The sequence below is a fragment of the Cryptococcus neoformans genome, chromosome 3 (assembly GCF_000149385.1).
Source record: "Cryptococcus neoformans var. neoformans B-3501A chromosome 3, whole genome shotgun sequence".
Taxonomy (NCBI): domain Eukaryota; kingdom Fungi; phylum Basidiomycota; class Tremellomycetes; order Tremellales; family Cryptococcaceae; genus Cryptococcus; species Cryptococcus deneoformans.
The window spans coordinates 2,473-18,536 of record NC_009179.1 but is presented as its reverse complement, the minus strand read 5'-3'; the positions used below and the strand labels follow the sequence as shown (position 1 = coordinate 18,536).

Sequence of the window (16,064 nt, the reverse complement as noted above, 5' to 3'; positions counted from 1 at the left end):
ACTCATTTTTCCCACAAATCGTAAAAACAAAAGACTCACCACCACGTCACCTCTACTGTACAGTACCTCCTCCGTTCTCGACCCCCAGACAGGAATAACAGTACCGTCCCGTTCTGAGATCTCGTCACCAAGAGCTCAGTATGAGACTTCCTCCGGTCCTTATGATGGGTTGTTTAGAAGTTACCTTAGGTGACAAATGCAAGGTTTAAAAATCCAGATAACATCAAGAAAGAACGGATAGAGAGGGAGCTGCTGCTGCTGCAGTGCGTGAAAAAGAACTGAAATGTGCTACACGTCATCACTTTCTTTGTTTACCACCACCATCATGTTATCAATTGCGCGTCACTTCGTCGTCCTGCGTATGTCAGGTAATTCCCTCCAACTTCACCATCTCATTCTCTACTTCTTTATAACTCACTATACGACTGAAGGATGGGCATCAAGGGCCTTTTACAATGGATTAAGAAGACACAGTGAGTGTATGTATTCACATGAGCGGGGAGAAGTTTATAACTAACAGCCGCACAACCACACAGTCCGGAGGTGATCAAGGCCTTTTCCAAACGATGGGCAGATCCGAAATTCCACGGTAAACTGGTTGCTATGTAAATTATGATTTGTTCAATCCCTTATCTTTTCCCGGCTAAATACCCACGCCTAGAGATGCGACATTACTCACAAACCGGTTCCATTTTGCTTCTAGAGGAGGCCCTTTGGAGGGTTACGGTGAAGTAATAGGCTGGTACAAGTGCGTAACTATCATCTGTCGCTCCTTAAAAAGTCGATAAACAATTGTACTGATCCCCTTTTCGTCAAGTCTCGTATCAGAGATGAGAGCCTACGGTGTCATTCCAGTCGCCATATGGGACCAACGAGGCGTAAGAGAATGGAAATCCGCCGAGGTTCGTTTCGCCTCGTCTGTCTCATTTTACGTTTTTCCCCTCGGACAAGCCAAAGCTCATTCTCCCTTATATCAGGCCCGCCGCCGTCTCACCATCCGTGCCGCACACCTAGCTCGACGTAACCACGAATTCACCCGCTCCGCACGCGTACACCTCCTTCGCGAAGCCATTACCGATTTTTTTCACCTCCCGTCTGAAGAGCAAGATGCTGTGCGAGCTCATTGGCAAGCTACAAAATTTACTTTTGTGACTACAGGTCGGAAAGATGCTCTGGACGGGGACCAAATACTAGCAGGAGGAGCGTTGACGCCGCCTGAAAGTTCGAGGACGGAGAAAATAGAGAGGAAGGCGATGGAGGGGTTGCAAGGGGATCAAGAGGAGAAGATCAAGGTTGTACAGGATGAAGATCGTGTGTTAACTGCGGAAGAAAATGAACAGATGAAACAGAAAACCACAGCTGAGAAAATTGCGTCAAGCCTCACTGAACGCGATACCATCTCCATCAACCGCATAACCTCTACTATCGATACATTCTCCTACCTCGTGCAGGCCTATCGCGACTCTTATCGCCCACCTCTTCCCTCCTCCAAAACCAAACCGTCTCCCAGCTTACCCGGTTTTGATCCCTCACAAGATCTTACCCCGCTCGAAGAAGAACTTAAACAATGGACGGCTGCCAACCGACAAGAACTCGGTCTGGACGAATGGAAAAAGGGGGTAGAAAAGTTGGATGAGAAACTGGAAGATCTTGTGCCACTCGAGAATTTTACAGAGACTAGAAGGCAACTCGATTTGACTCGCGAGGAAGGCGAGATCATAAACCTCGTTTTGTCTCCACCACCGCCATGCGCCGATTACCCCACACCCCCGCCTTCCCCTTCCTTTCAAACAGCATCAGAGCCCTCCCCTTCGTCGGACGCCCTCATCCGCCTCAGCAACCTCATCGCCACTCTCCCTTCCGTCCTGTCCATCTATCAACGCGCTCTCGACATCCCTTCTCCTGCCGATCACCTCAATTGCCAACATCTCCTTCACCTCCTTCGTGTCCCCATCCTCCACGCTCCCATCCCTTTTGAAGCAGAAGGACTCGCATCTTCCCTCTGTCTCTCTGGTTTAGCAGATTACGTTGGTACGGAGGACAGTGATGTGCTTGGATACAGCGCCAAACTACTCAGAAACGTCTCCAGTTTGCGGAAACCATTAGAAGTTGTTGATGGAGAAGAGATAAGGCAAGTAGTTGAGTTAGAGAAGGACGAGTGGGTGGATTGGATGGTGCTGCTCGGTACAGATGCGTCGAATAATATACCTAAGATAGGTCCGGTAAACTCGCTTCGGTTTGTAAAGGAATACCGCTCCATCGAAAACATATTGGGAGCAAAACCAAAGTTAGTCGATAGGCTGAATGTGCTGCACCCGGAGGGAGCGCCAAAGGGAATGGAGGAATGGATGAAAGGTGTAGAAGCTGGAAGGAAACTGTTTAAAGAGTTACCGCCGACGCCCACGCTCGCTGAATGGGAGGAGCTCTGGACTGGGGTCGGGACGGTCGAAGAGACGGACGATAAGGTTGTGCAACTATGGCTTGAAGAAAAGTTTGGTGTCAAACTCGTGGAACTGGAAGATGCGGACCTCTATAAGTTGGAAGGGAATGAGAGCGGAGTCGGAGGCGAGAGCGAGAGCGAAAGCCAAAATGGAAATGAGGACGAGACTGATGTTGTAAGATTATGAATACGGACCCTATTTCCCTTCTATCTTTATGTGAGCATTACCATTTGTAGATATATACAATGTCCTCTTTCTTCTTCATGCCATATTGCATATCATCGCTACCCAGCCGTCGTGATCATTCTTTGATCATACATCCTGTGACATCACTGATCCAAGTACTGCACCGGACCCCTCTTTCGGGACATATGAAACTCAGCTGATCAATTTGTTAAGCCCATTGCGCATTGTCCTTCCTCCTCCAGTATCCTCGCACATTTTAACAATTTCACCACCACAAACGAAACGTAGACATAATTATTGGGTGATGCGATATCGGTATTGAATTATCTATCGCGTACCACATTTTCCTAGTTGTAATGTGTATTCAACCAAATACTGACTACACCCCTATTTCCCACCACCGAGCTGTCCCAGGGGCTTCCCAAGGATTGTTTTTGTTTCCATTCTGTAACGGTATCACTCTATAAATTTGCAGTTGGCTTTACTAATTGGGCTAAAGCTAAGCCATCACGAACGAGGAGTTATCGCATCGAACATGACGCGGTTTTGGGATGTCTTTTAACACCGTGTTCAGTTCACCATCCCATCGATTTTCATGCACGCGTTGTGGTGGAGAAGAGAGAGCCTATCTGCGTTGATAAAATAGTGTGTCCAGGACTTCCATGGAAAGGAAGACCGCACGCATACTCAGAAAGTTCGCAATATCTTGCGCGTTGATCGAGTAATTCGTCGTTCATTTATTAAAATTGTCGCAAGTTGTCAACATCGAGTACATGTCTGAGGCTTTTCGTTCTTCAACCCGCATTGGAGCCGTGAATGGTACGGCCGTCATTCACCGTCCATTAAGAGGTACATAGTACTGTAATGGAGTACAACTCTTTCGCTTTTAACGAATAATACGCCAAGGGTCAGTTAGAGAAAGAATGGATTGGAAAACATCCTCTACAATTGACTTCTAGCGTTTGAATTATTGAAGGTAAAGTGCCTGGATGTACCTGATTTCAGTAGGAACGGAACCAAAGTTTTGGAAATCAGCGACTATACGGCCAGGACCCGCGCAAGAAATCCAAATCAAGTCGCACGTCAAGGGGGTTGGAAGAGCGATTCGCTCCGAGATGATCACGTGTCTCGGTCCCCCGCCCACCCCACTTTCTGCGGAAGTCGGCGGTATTTTGAATCGGGTGGACCGTCATTGGCTCCAGCTGGTTAATCTCCTCAAACTCCGCATCGTTATTCCTTTTTTCCCCTACTCGTTAAAAGAAAAAGACGAATACCCTCAACCCTATTGGATTAGTTCAGTCGCCGGAATAAGGAGCACTCCCCATAACTCGCGCGGTCCGATGACTTCCAGAAAATGACAGTGGGTGACTACTCCGGCTCCATCTCTCAACTCCAACATAGCGTTTGATATCGGAATGTAACGGTCTTCATGTTACCTATATAATGATGAGCTTGAACCCATTGCTCCACCCACTCCCAATCCATCCTCCTTAACAGCAATTGCCCATCCACTAATCGCACTCAACCCAAACCAAATACTTAAATGGACGCCAAGAAGGCTACTATCGCTGTCATTGCCCTTGCTGCCGCTGCTACCGCTTACAAAGTCATGAGTACCACTCAAGAAAAGAAGAACACCGAGGGTGTCTGCCCTGCCACCGGTCAGAAGCTTGCTGGTTCTACTGGATGCCCCTTCAGCTCGTAAGTGTACCGCATAGTTATTCTCGATTCATTTATTGACTTTACATAGAGGACTGCCTTTGCCTGACCCTGCTCACCGATGTGACCCCAACTCTATCCAAGAAGAGTACAAGGTTCCCGAAGTGCCTCCCCTTACCGAGGCGCAAAAGGACATCATCAAGTCAACTGCTCCTATCCTCGAGCAACATGGTGTCACCATAACTACTCATTTCTGTAAGTTATCCCGTGACTTCCCCAAGCCATAGTCAATGACTGATGATGAATCAGACAAGAACATGATCCGTGCTCACCCCGAGCTGAGAGATGTCTTCTCAGAGAGCGCTCAAAAACTTGGCCACCAGCCTGCCGCACTTGCCGCTGCCGTTTATGCCTACGCTTGCAACATCCACGACCTCACTCCTATTCTCCCCGTCGTCGAGCGAATCGCCCACAAGCACACTTCTCTCCATATTACTGCCAACCAATACGGCATTGTCGGCAAGCACTTAATCCAGGCTATTGTTGACATCCTCGGTGACGCCGTGACACCCGACATCGCTGATGCCTGGTACAATGGTTATTGGAATTTGGCTCATGTAAGTATCCGTCCCTGTTTCTTTTTCTGTATCATGAGCTTTTAATTAATGTACAATAGGTCTTCATCAAGCGGGAGCGTGAACTTTACGATTCTGCTATTGAAGCTGGTGGTTGGGAAGGATGGAGGCAATTCAAGGTCGCCAAGCGAGTTAAGGAGTCCAACGAGATCACGAGCTTCTATCTGAAGCCTGTTGAAGGTTCCGGCAAGCCTTTGCCCAAGTTCCGGCCTGGTCAGTACACTGCTGTTCAGATCGATATTCCCGCTTTAGGCCACAAGCAAGCCAGGCAGTGAGTTGTCTCTTTCATGATGAGTCCGAGGCAGTGCGCTGATTAGCACTGCGATAGGTATTCACTGTCTGACGCTCCTAATGGAGAGTACTTCCGAATCTCTGTCAAGCGGGAAGATGGAGTTCCTGTACCCACATTTTCTAACCCCGAAGTTCCCTTCCACCCTGGATGGCACGTCATTTCCTCTTCTGCTCTTCCTAACCAAAGCTAATTTGTTCTTAGGATGAGTAATGTCCTTCACAAAGATTATCAAGAAGGCTCGATCATCAACGTCGCCTCGCCATTCGGTGATTTCTACTATGCTCCCTCCGATTCCTCGCCCACTGCCCCGCTCGTCCTCCTTTCCGCCGGTGTCGGTCAAACACCCGTCATGGCCATGCTCAACGCCCAACTCGCCAAGAACAATGAGCCTAACTCTCCTGCCAAGCCTATAACCTACGTTACCGTTGCTAGGAGTCCTAAAGTTCGTGCGTTCAAGGACCATGTGAAGAAGCTCTCAGAGGTGCATGAGAATGTGAAGAGCAGAATATTCTACTCGAGACCGACGGATGACGTGGTAGAGGGGAAGGACTATGATTTCAAGGGAAGGATGGATCTTGAGAAGATCAAGGAGGACTTGTATTTGGAAGATAAGACGGCCGAGTACTAGTAAGTCTATTACCTTTTACACCCTCTCTTTGCCTGTTTCCTTTCCTTTCCTTTCTTTAATTTCCTCCCATAATCCTCATCTGCACGCGTTGTTTGAAGGACTCACGCTGACTTGCCCCTCTAGCATCTGCGGTCCTTCTAAGTTCATGCTCAACACAAGGGACAAGCTCCAATCTCTCGGTGTCGATCCATCTCGAATCCACTATGAGCTATTCGAGGCTGGTAACCTTTCTGCTTAGATCAAGACCTAGTCTACAGGAGATAGATGACGGCGGGGATTGAAAATGTGGAGGAGGTGAAGGCAAGGATTGGAAGTAAGGGTGGGATTCTGTCTATGTATGTGACTTCTGTTTCTTCTGTTTTTATCGATTTGTCGCATTTGTAGGCATTGTATCTCACAACAGTTCATCTCATCATCTTTTGCATAAATTGAGTGTCTCACGATCTAGATGTACTTTGCTGCCTGCCTTCTCAAGTTCCCAATAACAAACTCTTTTTTCTTTATTTTCTTTATTCCTTTTCAATGACATAACTCCATACAAATGTCCCACGGATATACTCAGTCATGAAAACGGTGTCCCCCTCCATATGATATACATCTTTCATTACTGACATGCTGTAATTACACTCGATAGTCCACTTCAATCCCGTTTGCTTCAACTTATTTCAGTGCGGTTCAATCAATCGGCTACTTGATCGGCCACAGGACTTTGTAAATGCGCTACATTTAATCAGGTGTATGCTCTAAGCCGTGTCGTCTCAAACGTATGTTATCTTGATGGTGCAAGGCATCTTTTCAACTAATCGCGAGATATCCCTTGCCCTGTCGCGGAGCATTGCCTGATGGCAAAAGAAAAAAGACATGGGAATAGATAAAAATATTAGCAGCGGGACATGGAGAGAATGAATAGTAATTTCGTTCCCAGACGAACAGCTGTTATAACTAGATAGTAAGCAGGTGGGCTGATGGCATGAGATGGTGTAAGTTTTGAGAGACAGACCGGAAAGAAAGGACCGGAAATACGTAGTGAGCTGCCCGAAGGTTACACAATCAATATTTGAACCGTGAGTCAACCACCTGAATTAGCTAGCGGCACGATACTGCATAGTTGACAACACTATGAGTAGCCGCTATCAGACCCGGTTAGACCTGGTTATGTATAGTATCACATGCAACACGTTTGAGACCCGATGATCGATAATTCGTTAAAGTCACAATACGTACGTAGTACTATTGGTGCTGCGCCTCGCAAACGAAGAGATCGCAAGCCAGCTGCTGTAGCAACAATCTTATCTGGTGTCTTATGTTACGTAACATTTCCTCGAAGAAGGCTTTCAGGTCTTTCTCGTGCGCAACACCCAATCGTGTTCGCATTTCGTCGATTCATTTCGTACTCTCCTTTATTTTTCCTCACAACACGCTTCACCGGTGGCCTCACTCCCGCTACAACCATTAGGACCAATCCAATCATTGTTTGAAGAAAAAAAAGCCGCCTTCGAATACTTCACCTAAGCAACTTCAGTCTTCCGCGTGCCACCATGGCCGATCAGCAGATGGCCCAGGCTTCAAATACTGCTCAAGCCGTGCAAGCCACAAGCGATGCCGGACCTTCTACAGGACCAATTACAAAGGAATGTGAGTAGCAGAAGTTCAATAAGGCATATAATAAGTCGGACAACGTGCATTAATACGGTGATTAGTCCACAAACTTGATCTATCTGCGCTTAAAGTAAAGACCCTCAAACTTGACGAAAGGGATCCCGATAATCCTCCTAGTGGGTCATATTCTCATCTCGACTCACAAACGCTCTATCCTAGCCCAAGACGCTCGTGCACTAATCTTTGGTCACAAAATCTGTAGCTTACGACGAGCTCTTTGACGAGAACATGCGCCTTCGTGATTTCCACGACACGACCGTCCCCAATATCCTTTCTGTCGCCTCAATGATCAACGATTGTGTCGACATGATAAAAATTATTGAAGAAAGAAACCTTCGAAATGAGAAATTTATCAATGACAGCACAAGATTGATGACTCAAGTTCAGGAATCGATGGCTGCAAGAGAGGCGTCAATAAGGGAAACTGAGAAACAGGAGTATGATAACAAGATGAAAAAGCTGCAGGCCAAGCATGCAGCAGAGAAGAGGCAATCGCGGTTGGAGATTCAATCGTTGAGACAAAAGGTTGTGAGGCTGGAAGGACGGCTAATGGACAATTCGTCGACGCGGATGTGACGTGGTTAGATTTTGCATTGTCTGTATCATTTCATTTGTAATGATGAGTCTACGGTAGAACATGTATGTATAATTGTATACTGCAGCGTATAAACTATACTTTTCATTCCCCCCCGATCTCGCCCTGTCTCATCTACGGTTGGGGACCATGACCGCACACAGAGATGCCGAAAAGAACTGGGCAGTATGGAAGATACAGTACTTGAAGTTAGTTATTTCAAACAAGAGACCAATTGCAGAACTCAAGCTATGATCACATGCTCAACAATAACGATCAAAAACATCCCATGGATTTTGCTGGAGCAATGCGATCGGTTTATACTCTTTAAATGACAGGTAAAGCAAAGGGGACGTGCAAAGTGCCACGTCATCAGTTAACGCTGCGCTCTTCTTCGCCTTCCTTTGTGCGTTTCGGCGTTGATTCCATGCTCGTTTGCCTTCACCGTTTCCCGTTCAATGTTCTTGGCATCAAGATGAGCAGCGCATTTCCATCAACAGCTGCCACACCAGCTCCCTCATCCCCTCCTCCACCGTCAGAATCTTACCTCTCAGAGCTAGATGGTACTGCCCCAAGTTTGCTCGAGACGACCGTCGGTACCAATACATTTGGCGTCGAGCCAGCATGGGATAGCATTGGCGGCGGTCTGGATAGATTAAATCTTGTATCTTGGAAGGCTGATGTGAATGCTCACGAAGGGGTTGGCGTCGAGAAACGCGGATTCAATGGTAAGTCGATCATCGAATGGTCTCTGTTGAGATCCGCAGTCTCCTTGGAGAGGCCACGAATTCACGCACCACAGCCATATCCACCGTACTCAGCCATCCCACCAAACGTGCCGATCCTCTAAGAGGCTCGAGGAAACCCCTTCCGCCATTAACTCAACCTCCCCCTAGTCTCACTAAACCACCTCCAGCCACTCAGTACGACTCTTACCTTTCAACTGTCATGCCTCTATACGAGTCCTTCACGGCGGCGCAAGCAGTAACTTCGGGAGTAGATGGCTCAAAGGCCGACGTAGATCTCCCATCGATTGACGCCGTGCCGTCTGTTGTCTTCGACTCCAGCTTCAGTCTTGCCGATCCATCAACTTGGGAAGCTCTTACCAGCTCATCATCAGATAATTTACCGGATGGAAGTATTCAAGATCAACTATCAACCCATCTAGATACTCTCGAAAGGCATTTGTTGTACGAAATTACTTTACGCAGCACTTCGTTTTTTTCTGCTCTAGCAAACTTACAAGACCTTCACTCCGAATCATCGGGATGTTTAAGACAAATCACCTCTCTGCAATCTTCGTTACGCGGCATTTCCACCACGCAAGCGACCAAGGGATTAGCCATCATTGATTCTCAAGAGAGGCTACACGTGCTTAAAGCTACTGCTAAGGGAGTGGAGGCGTTGGGCGAAATAGAGGACGTTATCCGGGTTGCCGAGAGGCTCGTCAACGAAGGAGATTGGGGAGGTGGTTTGAGTGAGGTGGAGGATGTAGTGAGATGGTGGAATAAATATTCTGGACAAGGGAACGAAAGCGAGCTTCCACTAGCGTCCTTGGCGGCCTTATCATCTCTTCCCAGCAGAGTCACCTCCCTCGTCAACCTTATCTCGACTTCTTTAACGTCCGCACTCATATCCTATCTTACCTCTCTCTTTTCCCGACCTATAAGCCAATCGCCTTCATCAGATGAACTCAAGGGAGCACTGGGACCTATGCTAGAAGGGATAGTCAAATGTGGTAAGGTGGGCGAAGTGGAAAATTTATGGACTGAGGTGGCCACCATTGGGATAAGGGAGGAGTCGAGAAAGGTGAACATCATCTCCAGTATCGTGATTTCTTGCTGACATGAGTAGGCTTTGCCCTTGAACGACGAAGATTGTAGCGGTAAACTTGAAACAAGAGGGTATGTCACGTCTGTTGATTTGCTTGTTAATGTGGCTCAATCGCTGACTGCAAGTAGAAACACTTTGGCGCAGCTCATACAATCCATGGACCACTCTGCATTCTTATCGCTTTGTACGAAAATGTACGATGTACTGTTGGCGAGAATAACGACGGTGAAGAAGGTGGGAGAGATTATGGAAGAAGTTGTTCAATCTTTATCGTGAGTATACCACGTTAAGATCAACACAAAACTCAACTTGTTGTCAGGTCCACCTCTCCGCTCTCTATCACTTCGAATCCCCATCCTCATCCCAACCAAGCCCCAAATATCTCGCTTTCGGAAACACTGCTCTCATCTGTCACCCTCGCCCACACCCGCCTTTCCAAAATCCTATCCGTTCGCACTTCCCCACATTCCTTTCTCGCTCTAAAATCGTTCCTGATCATCTACCAACTCACTTTCCAGTTCATCACTTCTTCTGAAAAGATCAGCGGACGAACAATCGTCCCGCTCCGCGGTGTTTTGGCTTCCCAGGCTAGAAGTTGGGTTCAAGAGTGGCATCAGGAACGTCTTACCAAAAGCGCAAGGCTTGTCGAGGAAGAGATCTGGACGCAGGTCGACGTCAAGGCTAAGATTCAGCACTCTGTTGATCTGATTGTCAAGGCCGAGACAGCCGATCCGGAGGAGTGTAAACTTTCTACGGGCGAGGACGATGATGCAAGCGAGAAGGAAAACGAGGGTAAAGATGATGATAAAGTAGTGGGGAAGCAACTTCACATCCGAAGCAAGAATTTTTTTGTGGTAAAGGCGACGGCTGAAAGTTTGGCGCTCTTGTCGGAGTATGTCGGTGTTATAGTCAACTTGGGAGAAGTGGGCGGCGATGTTATAAGCAGGGTGATCGAATTCTTGAAGGTAAGCGTGTTTGGTGTCGGTTGTCCGGTCTGAAACTGACTTCTCTCACTTTTTCAGAGCTTCAACTCGCGAACATGCCAAGTTGTCCTCGGTGCCGGTGCAATGCGCTCAGCAGGCCTAAAAAATATCACCGCAAAACATCTGGCGCTGGCGAGTCAGTCCTTGTCAGTGGTGATAGTTTTAATGGATAGTTTCAAGGGACTGGGCAAACGGTTTATGGGGGAGAGATGGGGTCTTTTGGAGGGAGAGTTTGGGAAGTTGAGACGGGTATGTTCCATCTTCTCAACATGGAGCGCGCGGAAAATTTGACTGACTTAAGGAGTATTTAGGATTACGAGGAGCATCAGAATGAAATTCATTTGAAGTTGGTGGCTATTATGGCTGATAGGCTGGCAGTGCATATCGGTTCTTTGCGTGTATGTTCCTCCTTTGTCTTCTCCCGAGTATATACCAGTTTTGACGTCCTCCTTTACCGCTCTAGCAAATCGACTTCAATGCCTCATCAGCAACTCCAACGGGTCCTCATTCTTATGCTGAAATGCTTGTCAAAGAATCTTCTACCCTTCATAAAGTGCTCACCAAATATCTCGGACGCGAAGAGGTGGAGAGTATTATGAAGCGAGTGGTAGGGGAGATTGGAAGGCGGTTGGGCGAGGAGTTCGGGAAGATTGTGGTGCAGAATGAGGAAGCAAAGAAGAGGTAAATTTGGTGGATGCTCTCCTTCTCCTTGAATATACACTGACGTGTAGGGCGATTAGGATGTTGCAAGATGTGGCGCTCATCTCCATCCGGCTGAAACCGTTATCGAAAGCAGGCGAAGACGATATTGTGAAACTCGAGAATGTTGTCAAGGGAAAGACCGTTCGGGAAACAGAGGGGAAGATGGAAGTCAAAAAGGAAAGTCAGACTGTTCAAGAAATACTGGAAGAGGCTGAGGGGAAGGAAAAGGTAGAAGAGAAAACTGACATGGGTCAAAAGAAAATGGATGGGGCGCAAAAAATTCACGACTCCGAATTAGCGCCGTTATCCAGAAAGCCAACTGCCACTGAGCCACTGACCCCTTCTATTGACCCTTCCGAAACGCCTTTATCCACTGTTGCTCCTCCCACTTCTCTCGCCCCCGCCCCTCGCGCCCTTGTTGACAAAGCGTACGAGGCTATCACCCCCCATCCTAACAGTCAAATTCAATCTGAGGACCCGGCTCCACGCTCGACATCGAGCGATCCTTCTGAAGCCGCCGAGACCAAGGCCGATGAGCAGAAGCAGAGGAAATTGCAGGGTACTGTTCCCGTTGTTGAGGCAGAGGAGACTGAGAAAAAAGCAGAGGAGACTGAGAAAAGAGGAGAGAATAGCGAGGCTAAGTACAATGAGTCGAAAAGCCCGGGTAAACAGAGACAGAAGGATAAGGAAGATCTGGAGAAGACAGAATCGGAGCAGGAAAAGGACGTGAATAGCGTAAAGGAAAACGGCGCGGAACTGACAGAGAAGAATGAGCCTATTGATGGCGAGCAAGTACAGCCTGTTTCTGGTCCCGCCGAAGATCAACAGGCCCCCGAAATGCCCGTTAAAGCCTCCCCACCATCGTCCCCCTCTTGTTCTCTCAAGGGCGACACCGATAACGACGTTTGGCTAGGTCAAACAGAAGCGGAAATTAGTCCATCATGCGACTGTACTTCGCTAGCAGGTAAACCGGACAATGACGGTGTGAAGGATGAAGACGTTATTCATACACCTGCCGATGGGGATGTCCCTGCGAGTAAAACGGAGGTTGATAATAGGGATAGTCCATTAACAAGTGAAGGGGTTGTAGAGGGTGGAAAGAAGCCGAATAAGGATGAGAAGGGCGATGAGGATGAAGATCAGGACGATGAGGAGCAGGGCCGGAACCACCAGAAGGATGAGGAATATGATAAAAGCGGTCAAGGCGTAAGAGATGAAATTGGAGTGGAGGGTGAAGGGAACGTGAAAGATGCGAAGAGCGTAACGGGAGAAGCGAGCGGGTCAAAGAAGAAGAAAAAGAATCGACGACGGCGATAACGCCAGAAGTGCAAAAGGTACAGGTGTCGTGCGATAGAGGTAATTTGTAGATGAAATATATTATGACCACCTCAGGATACCGAAGCTTCTCATGGTTATTAATAAGTCAGGCGGATTATCATATCGCTCTAGTTATGCATTGCAAAAGATGACAGATATGTAAAACGGCAGTTCGGTTCGACTTGAAGAAACCGGCAAATGAAATCGGCGGGGAAATCCGGTTTGCTTATTACTTATTTATCTTCTCGCCCTATAGTAATTGCTCTCGCCTTAATGGCGACGAAAACAACATGCCATCTGGTATTTTGGCGACTGTTTTGGCATTTTCTCATCTTTCGTATCAGTTCTTTTGTAAAGCCTCGTTATATAAGTTGTAGCTCCAGCAGGTCTTTAAACTGTCCTTTTATCATATCAGGCCTCCGCGAACTGTTCATCAATGTCATGTCTCACCGGACCAACGAAGAACCACATCGCGCTTGCCAGTCAATACCTTCGAGTACCGCGACATCCGCGATCGATATCGATAGCAATATCAACAACAGCCATTTACGAGTCCTAAAATCCAAATCAAACTCAATGCCTTTGCCTTCGAGTACCGCGACATCCGCGATCGATATCGATAGCAATATCAACAACAGCCATTTACGAGTCCTAAAATCCAAATCAAACTCAATGCCTTGTCAAGCAAGCGTCGAAGGAGCCATTAGAGATGTGGGTCGCATTACAACCTCCGCAGACGCCAACGGCGAAAACGTCAAAAAGAAAAATCCATGGTATTACCCATTAGTGCTTCTGGATTTTCTCATCGGGAACTGGTTCTTGATAGGGATAGGAGTTGTCATTGTTTTGGCGTGGAAGTTCCCACATGTTGCCGCTAATGGGGGAAGTAAGTACATAGACACTCGTGTCAGAGTATTCAAACCACTGATTCGCCTTCAATTTAGCCATTCGGTCTCAATACTCCATTACCTACGGCGTCATCACCGCTATATTCCTGATCACCGGTCTTACGCTCTCTACTCCCGCTCTCTTTCACCAACTAGCCAACTGGCGACTCCACTTGTTTACACAGATATTTTCTTTCCTTTTCTTCTCAGCCATCGTATTCGCTATCGTTAACTGTGTACGGGCTTCGGGAAATGGGGCCATAGACAAGTATGTGCTGGTGGGGATGGTTGTGATGAGTGTCATGCCAACAACGGTTGCGAGTAATATTACGATGACGAGAAGCGCGGGCGGCAGTACAGAGGCGGCGACGATGGAAGTTTGCGTGGGTGAGTTTTCAGCCATCTTGTGATTGTTTGACTACTGACGATCGAATAGGCAATTTACTTGGAACATTTATAACTCCTCTCTTATGCGAAATGTTTTTCTCATCCCCAGCATGGTCATTTGGCATACCGATTGCGAAGGGAGGATACGAAGGGTCACAGGGATTGAAGGAGATCTACCGACAACTCGCCAGGCAGCTGGGACTGACTCTCTTCGTGCCTCTAGTACGTCGTGTCTCTTGTTTCTAGTCGTTTAATTATCAGTTTCCCACTGATAACTTCCCTTTTTACAGTTTGTAGGCCAAGTCATTCTCAACGTCTTCCCCCGCCAAACCAAATGGGTTGCCACCACCTTTTGTCTTCCCAAAGTATCCACCTTCCTCCTCCTCCTCCTCATCTGGTCCGTCTTCTCTACTCAATTCCAAGCGGGTGCATTCGAATCTATCTCCCATATCTCCGTCATCTTCATATGTTTTGTTAACTTTGGGCTCTACGTGGTGTTTACTGGAATCTGCGTGTATCTTACAAGGTTGCCCTTCTTGCCAGAGAGCTTTGATGTCAAAACATCTTCGGGTGATTTAAGGGGGGACATGGAAGGTCGAGAAACTGAGGGAGGAATCGATGTAGAGGCGGACGCCGAGGGACTGACCGAAGAGGGTAGGGCAAGAACGACGAAGGAACCATTCTGGAGAGGATTTTTAAGCGGGCTGAGGTTTGATAAGAAGGAAGCTACGGCAATTTGCTTTTGCGCGGCTGCAAAGGGAATGGTCGTTGGGTCTCCGACTTTGTCAATCTTGTATGGTGGATTCCCAGCGAGAGAGAGGGCGATTTTGTCGATACCGCTTGTTCTTTATCAAGGTACGTACATTCTGTTTCTTTGCATGATCCCTCTCTCCTCTCTCCTTTCTTCCATACCTTACTGTGCCTGAATGGGGATACTTCTGTTCACCATGCCTTGTCGCACCCGCTCTTGCAATCACATCATACATGCGCCTCCCCGCCTCCTTTCATTGCGCCTTGTTAGCATAACGTCTATCTTCATACTTACAATAAGAAATTAGGCCAACAAGTCGCTGTAGCTCAAATGCTAGTCTACGCTTTCAAGAGGTGGAACCAAAAACCAGATCGTCTGGCAGGACTACGCCAGAAGGAGAAGAAGGTGAAGAAGACGAAGATGAAGAATGGTCCACAACAAGAGCTCACGACATCGTTTTCGAGGCGTATGCAGATACTAATTCCTTTCTTAAGAGAGCGTGAACTTGACGATGAGGAAGTAGCTGAGGTAGGGAAAGGAATGGGGAGAGGGGACGGTGTACCGGAGGTTCAGGAGGCGGTGATGAAGGGCAAATAAAACCGCACAGGAAAAGGTGTTTGAGCTGGGTGAAGGGCTTTGGTTTTCCATCGTTAGCGTGGGTGAATGTTGCGAGATCATCCGGCACATCTGGTACATCTGGCACATTGGCTCTACCGTGTTGTTTAGAACTTAGGGCACTGCACCAATGAGTTGCCACAGAGAAACATCCTCGTACGTCTTTACATTGTCTAACCTTACTGCCTTAAAATGTTGTGCTAATATAACTTATAAAGATATGAAACTGTCAAATACGGAGCTAGTTCGGGTTTTGGTGGATTAAAACAGGGAAGGAAAGGTGAGAACAAAGCAAGGAAGGAGTGTTTTTCGACTGGTCAAGCGAGATGCCACACAAAGGAGTTATGTCGATGCAAATGGGTGTGAGAAGGGAGAGAAGAGGGACGGGATATGGAAGAAGACGGAAAGAAGGGTGGTGAAGATGGATGCTGGATATATAATACGCTGTACAATCTTGTGAGTTGTTGGGCCGTTTGACGCCGTCTCTCGCTGATTGTTCGGGATTGTAAAACAGT

The 16,064-nt window shown here is 47.5% G+C and overlaps 4 protein-coding genes across 4 annotated transcripts; all 4 read left to right on the top strand.

Moving 5' to 3' along the window:
- Positions 1 to 432: 432 nt before the first annotated feature.
- CNBC0040 (hypothetical protein) lies at positions 433 to 2,627 on the top strand (the record flags this gene model as incomplete). The annotated part of the gene is made up of 5 exons (XM_771844.1): positions 433 to 473; positions 537 to 605; positions 662 to 748; positions 818 to 902; positions 978 to 2,627. 5 exons carry the CDS (start codon positions 433 to 435, stop codon positions 2,625 to 2,627), a joined length of 1,932 nt encoding a protein of 643 aa, XP_776937.1.
- Positions 2,628 to 4,170: 1,543 nt separating this feature from the next.
- On the top strand, positions 4,171 to 6,079 carry CNBC0030 (hypothetical protein; the record flags this gene model as incomplete). The annotated part of the gene is made up of 7 exons (XM_771843.1): positions 4,171 to 4,328; positions 4,378 to 4,541; positions 4,596 to 4,903; positions 4,963 to 5,192; positions 5,250 to 5,363; positions 5,415 to 5,840; positions 5,965 to 6,079. The coding sequence occupies 7 exons, from the start codon at positions 4,171 to 4,173 to the stop codon at positions 6,077 to 6,079; spliced, it is 1,515 nt and encodes a 504-aa protein (XP_776936.1).
- Positions 6,080 to 7,379: 1,300 nt separating this feature from the next.
- On the top strand, positions 7,380 to 8,076 carry CNBC0020 (hypothetical protein; the record flags this gene model as incomplete). The annotated part of the gene is made up of 3 exons (XM_771842.1): positions 7,380 to 7,476; positions 7,542 to 7,616; positions 7,703 to 8,076. 3 exons carry the CDS (start codon positions 7,380 to 7,382, stop codon positions 8,074 to 8,076), a joined length of 546 nt encoding a protein of 181 aa, XP_776935.1.
- A 425-nt stretch (positions 8,077 to 8,501) lies between these two features.
- On the top strand, positions 8,502 to 12,909 carry CNBC0010 (hypothetical protein; the record flags this gene model as incomplete). Its single annotated transcript, XM_771841.1, has 9 exons — positions 8,502 to 8,802; positions 8,877 to 9,883; positions 9,929 to 9,978; positions 10,036 to 10,179; positions 10,227 to 10,872; positions 10,930 to 11,139; positions 11,202 to 11,288; positions 11,354 to 11,571; positions 11,631 to 12,909. 9 exons carry the CDS (start codon positions 8,502 to 8,504, stop codon positions 12,907 to 12,909), a joined length of 3,942 nt encoding a protein of 1,313 aa, XP_776934.1.
- Between the last annotated feature and the right edge of the window lie 3,155 nt (positions 12,910 to 16,064).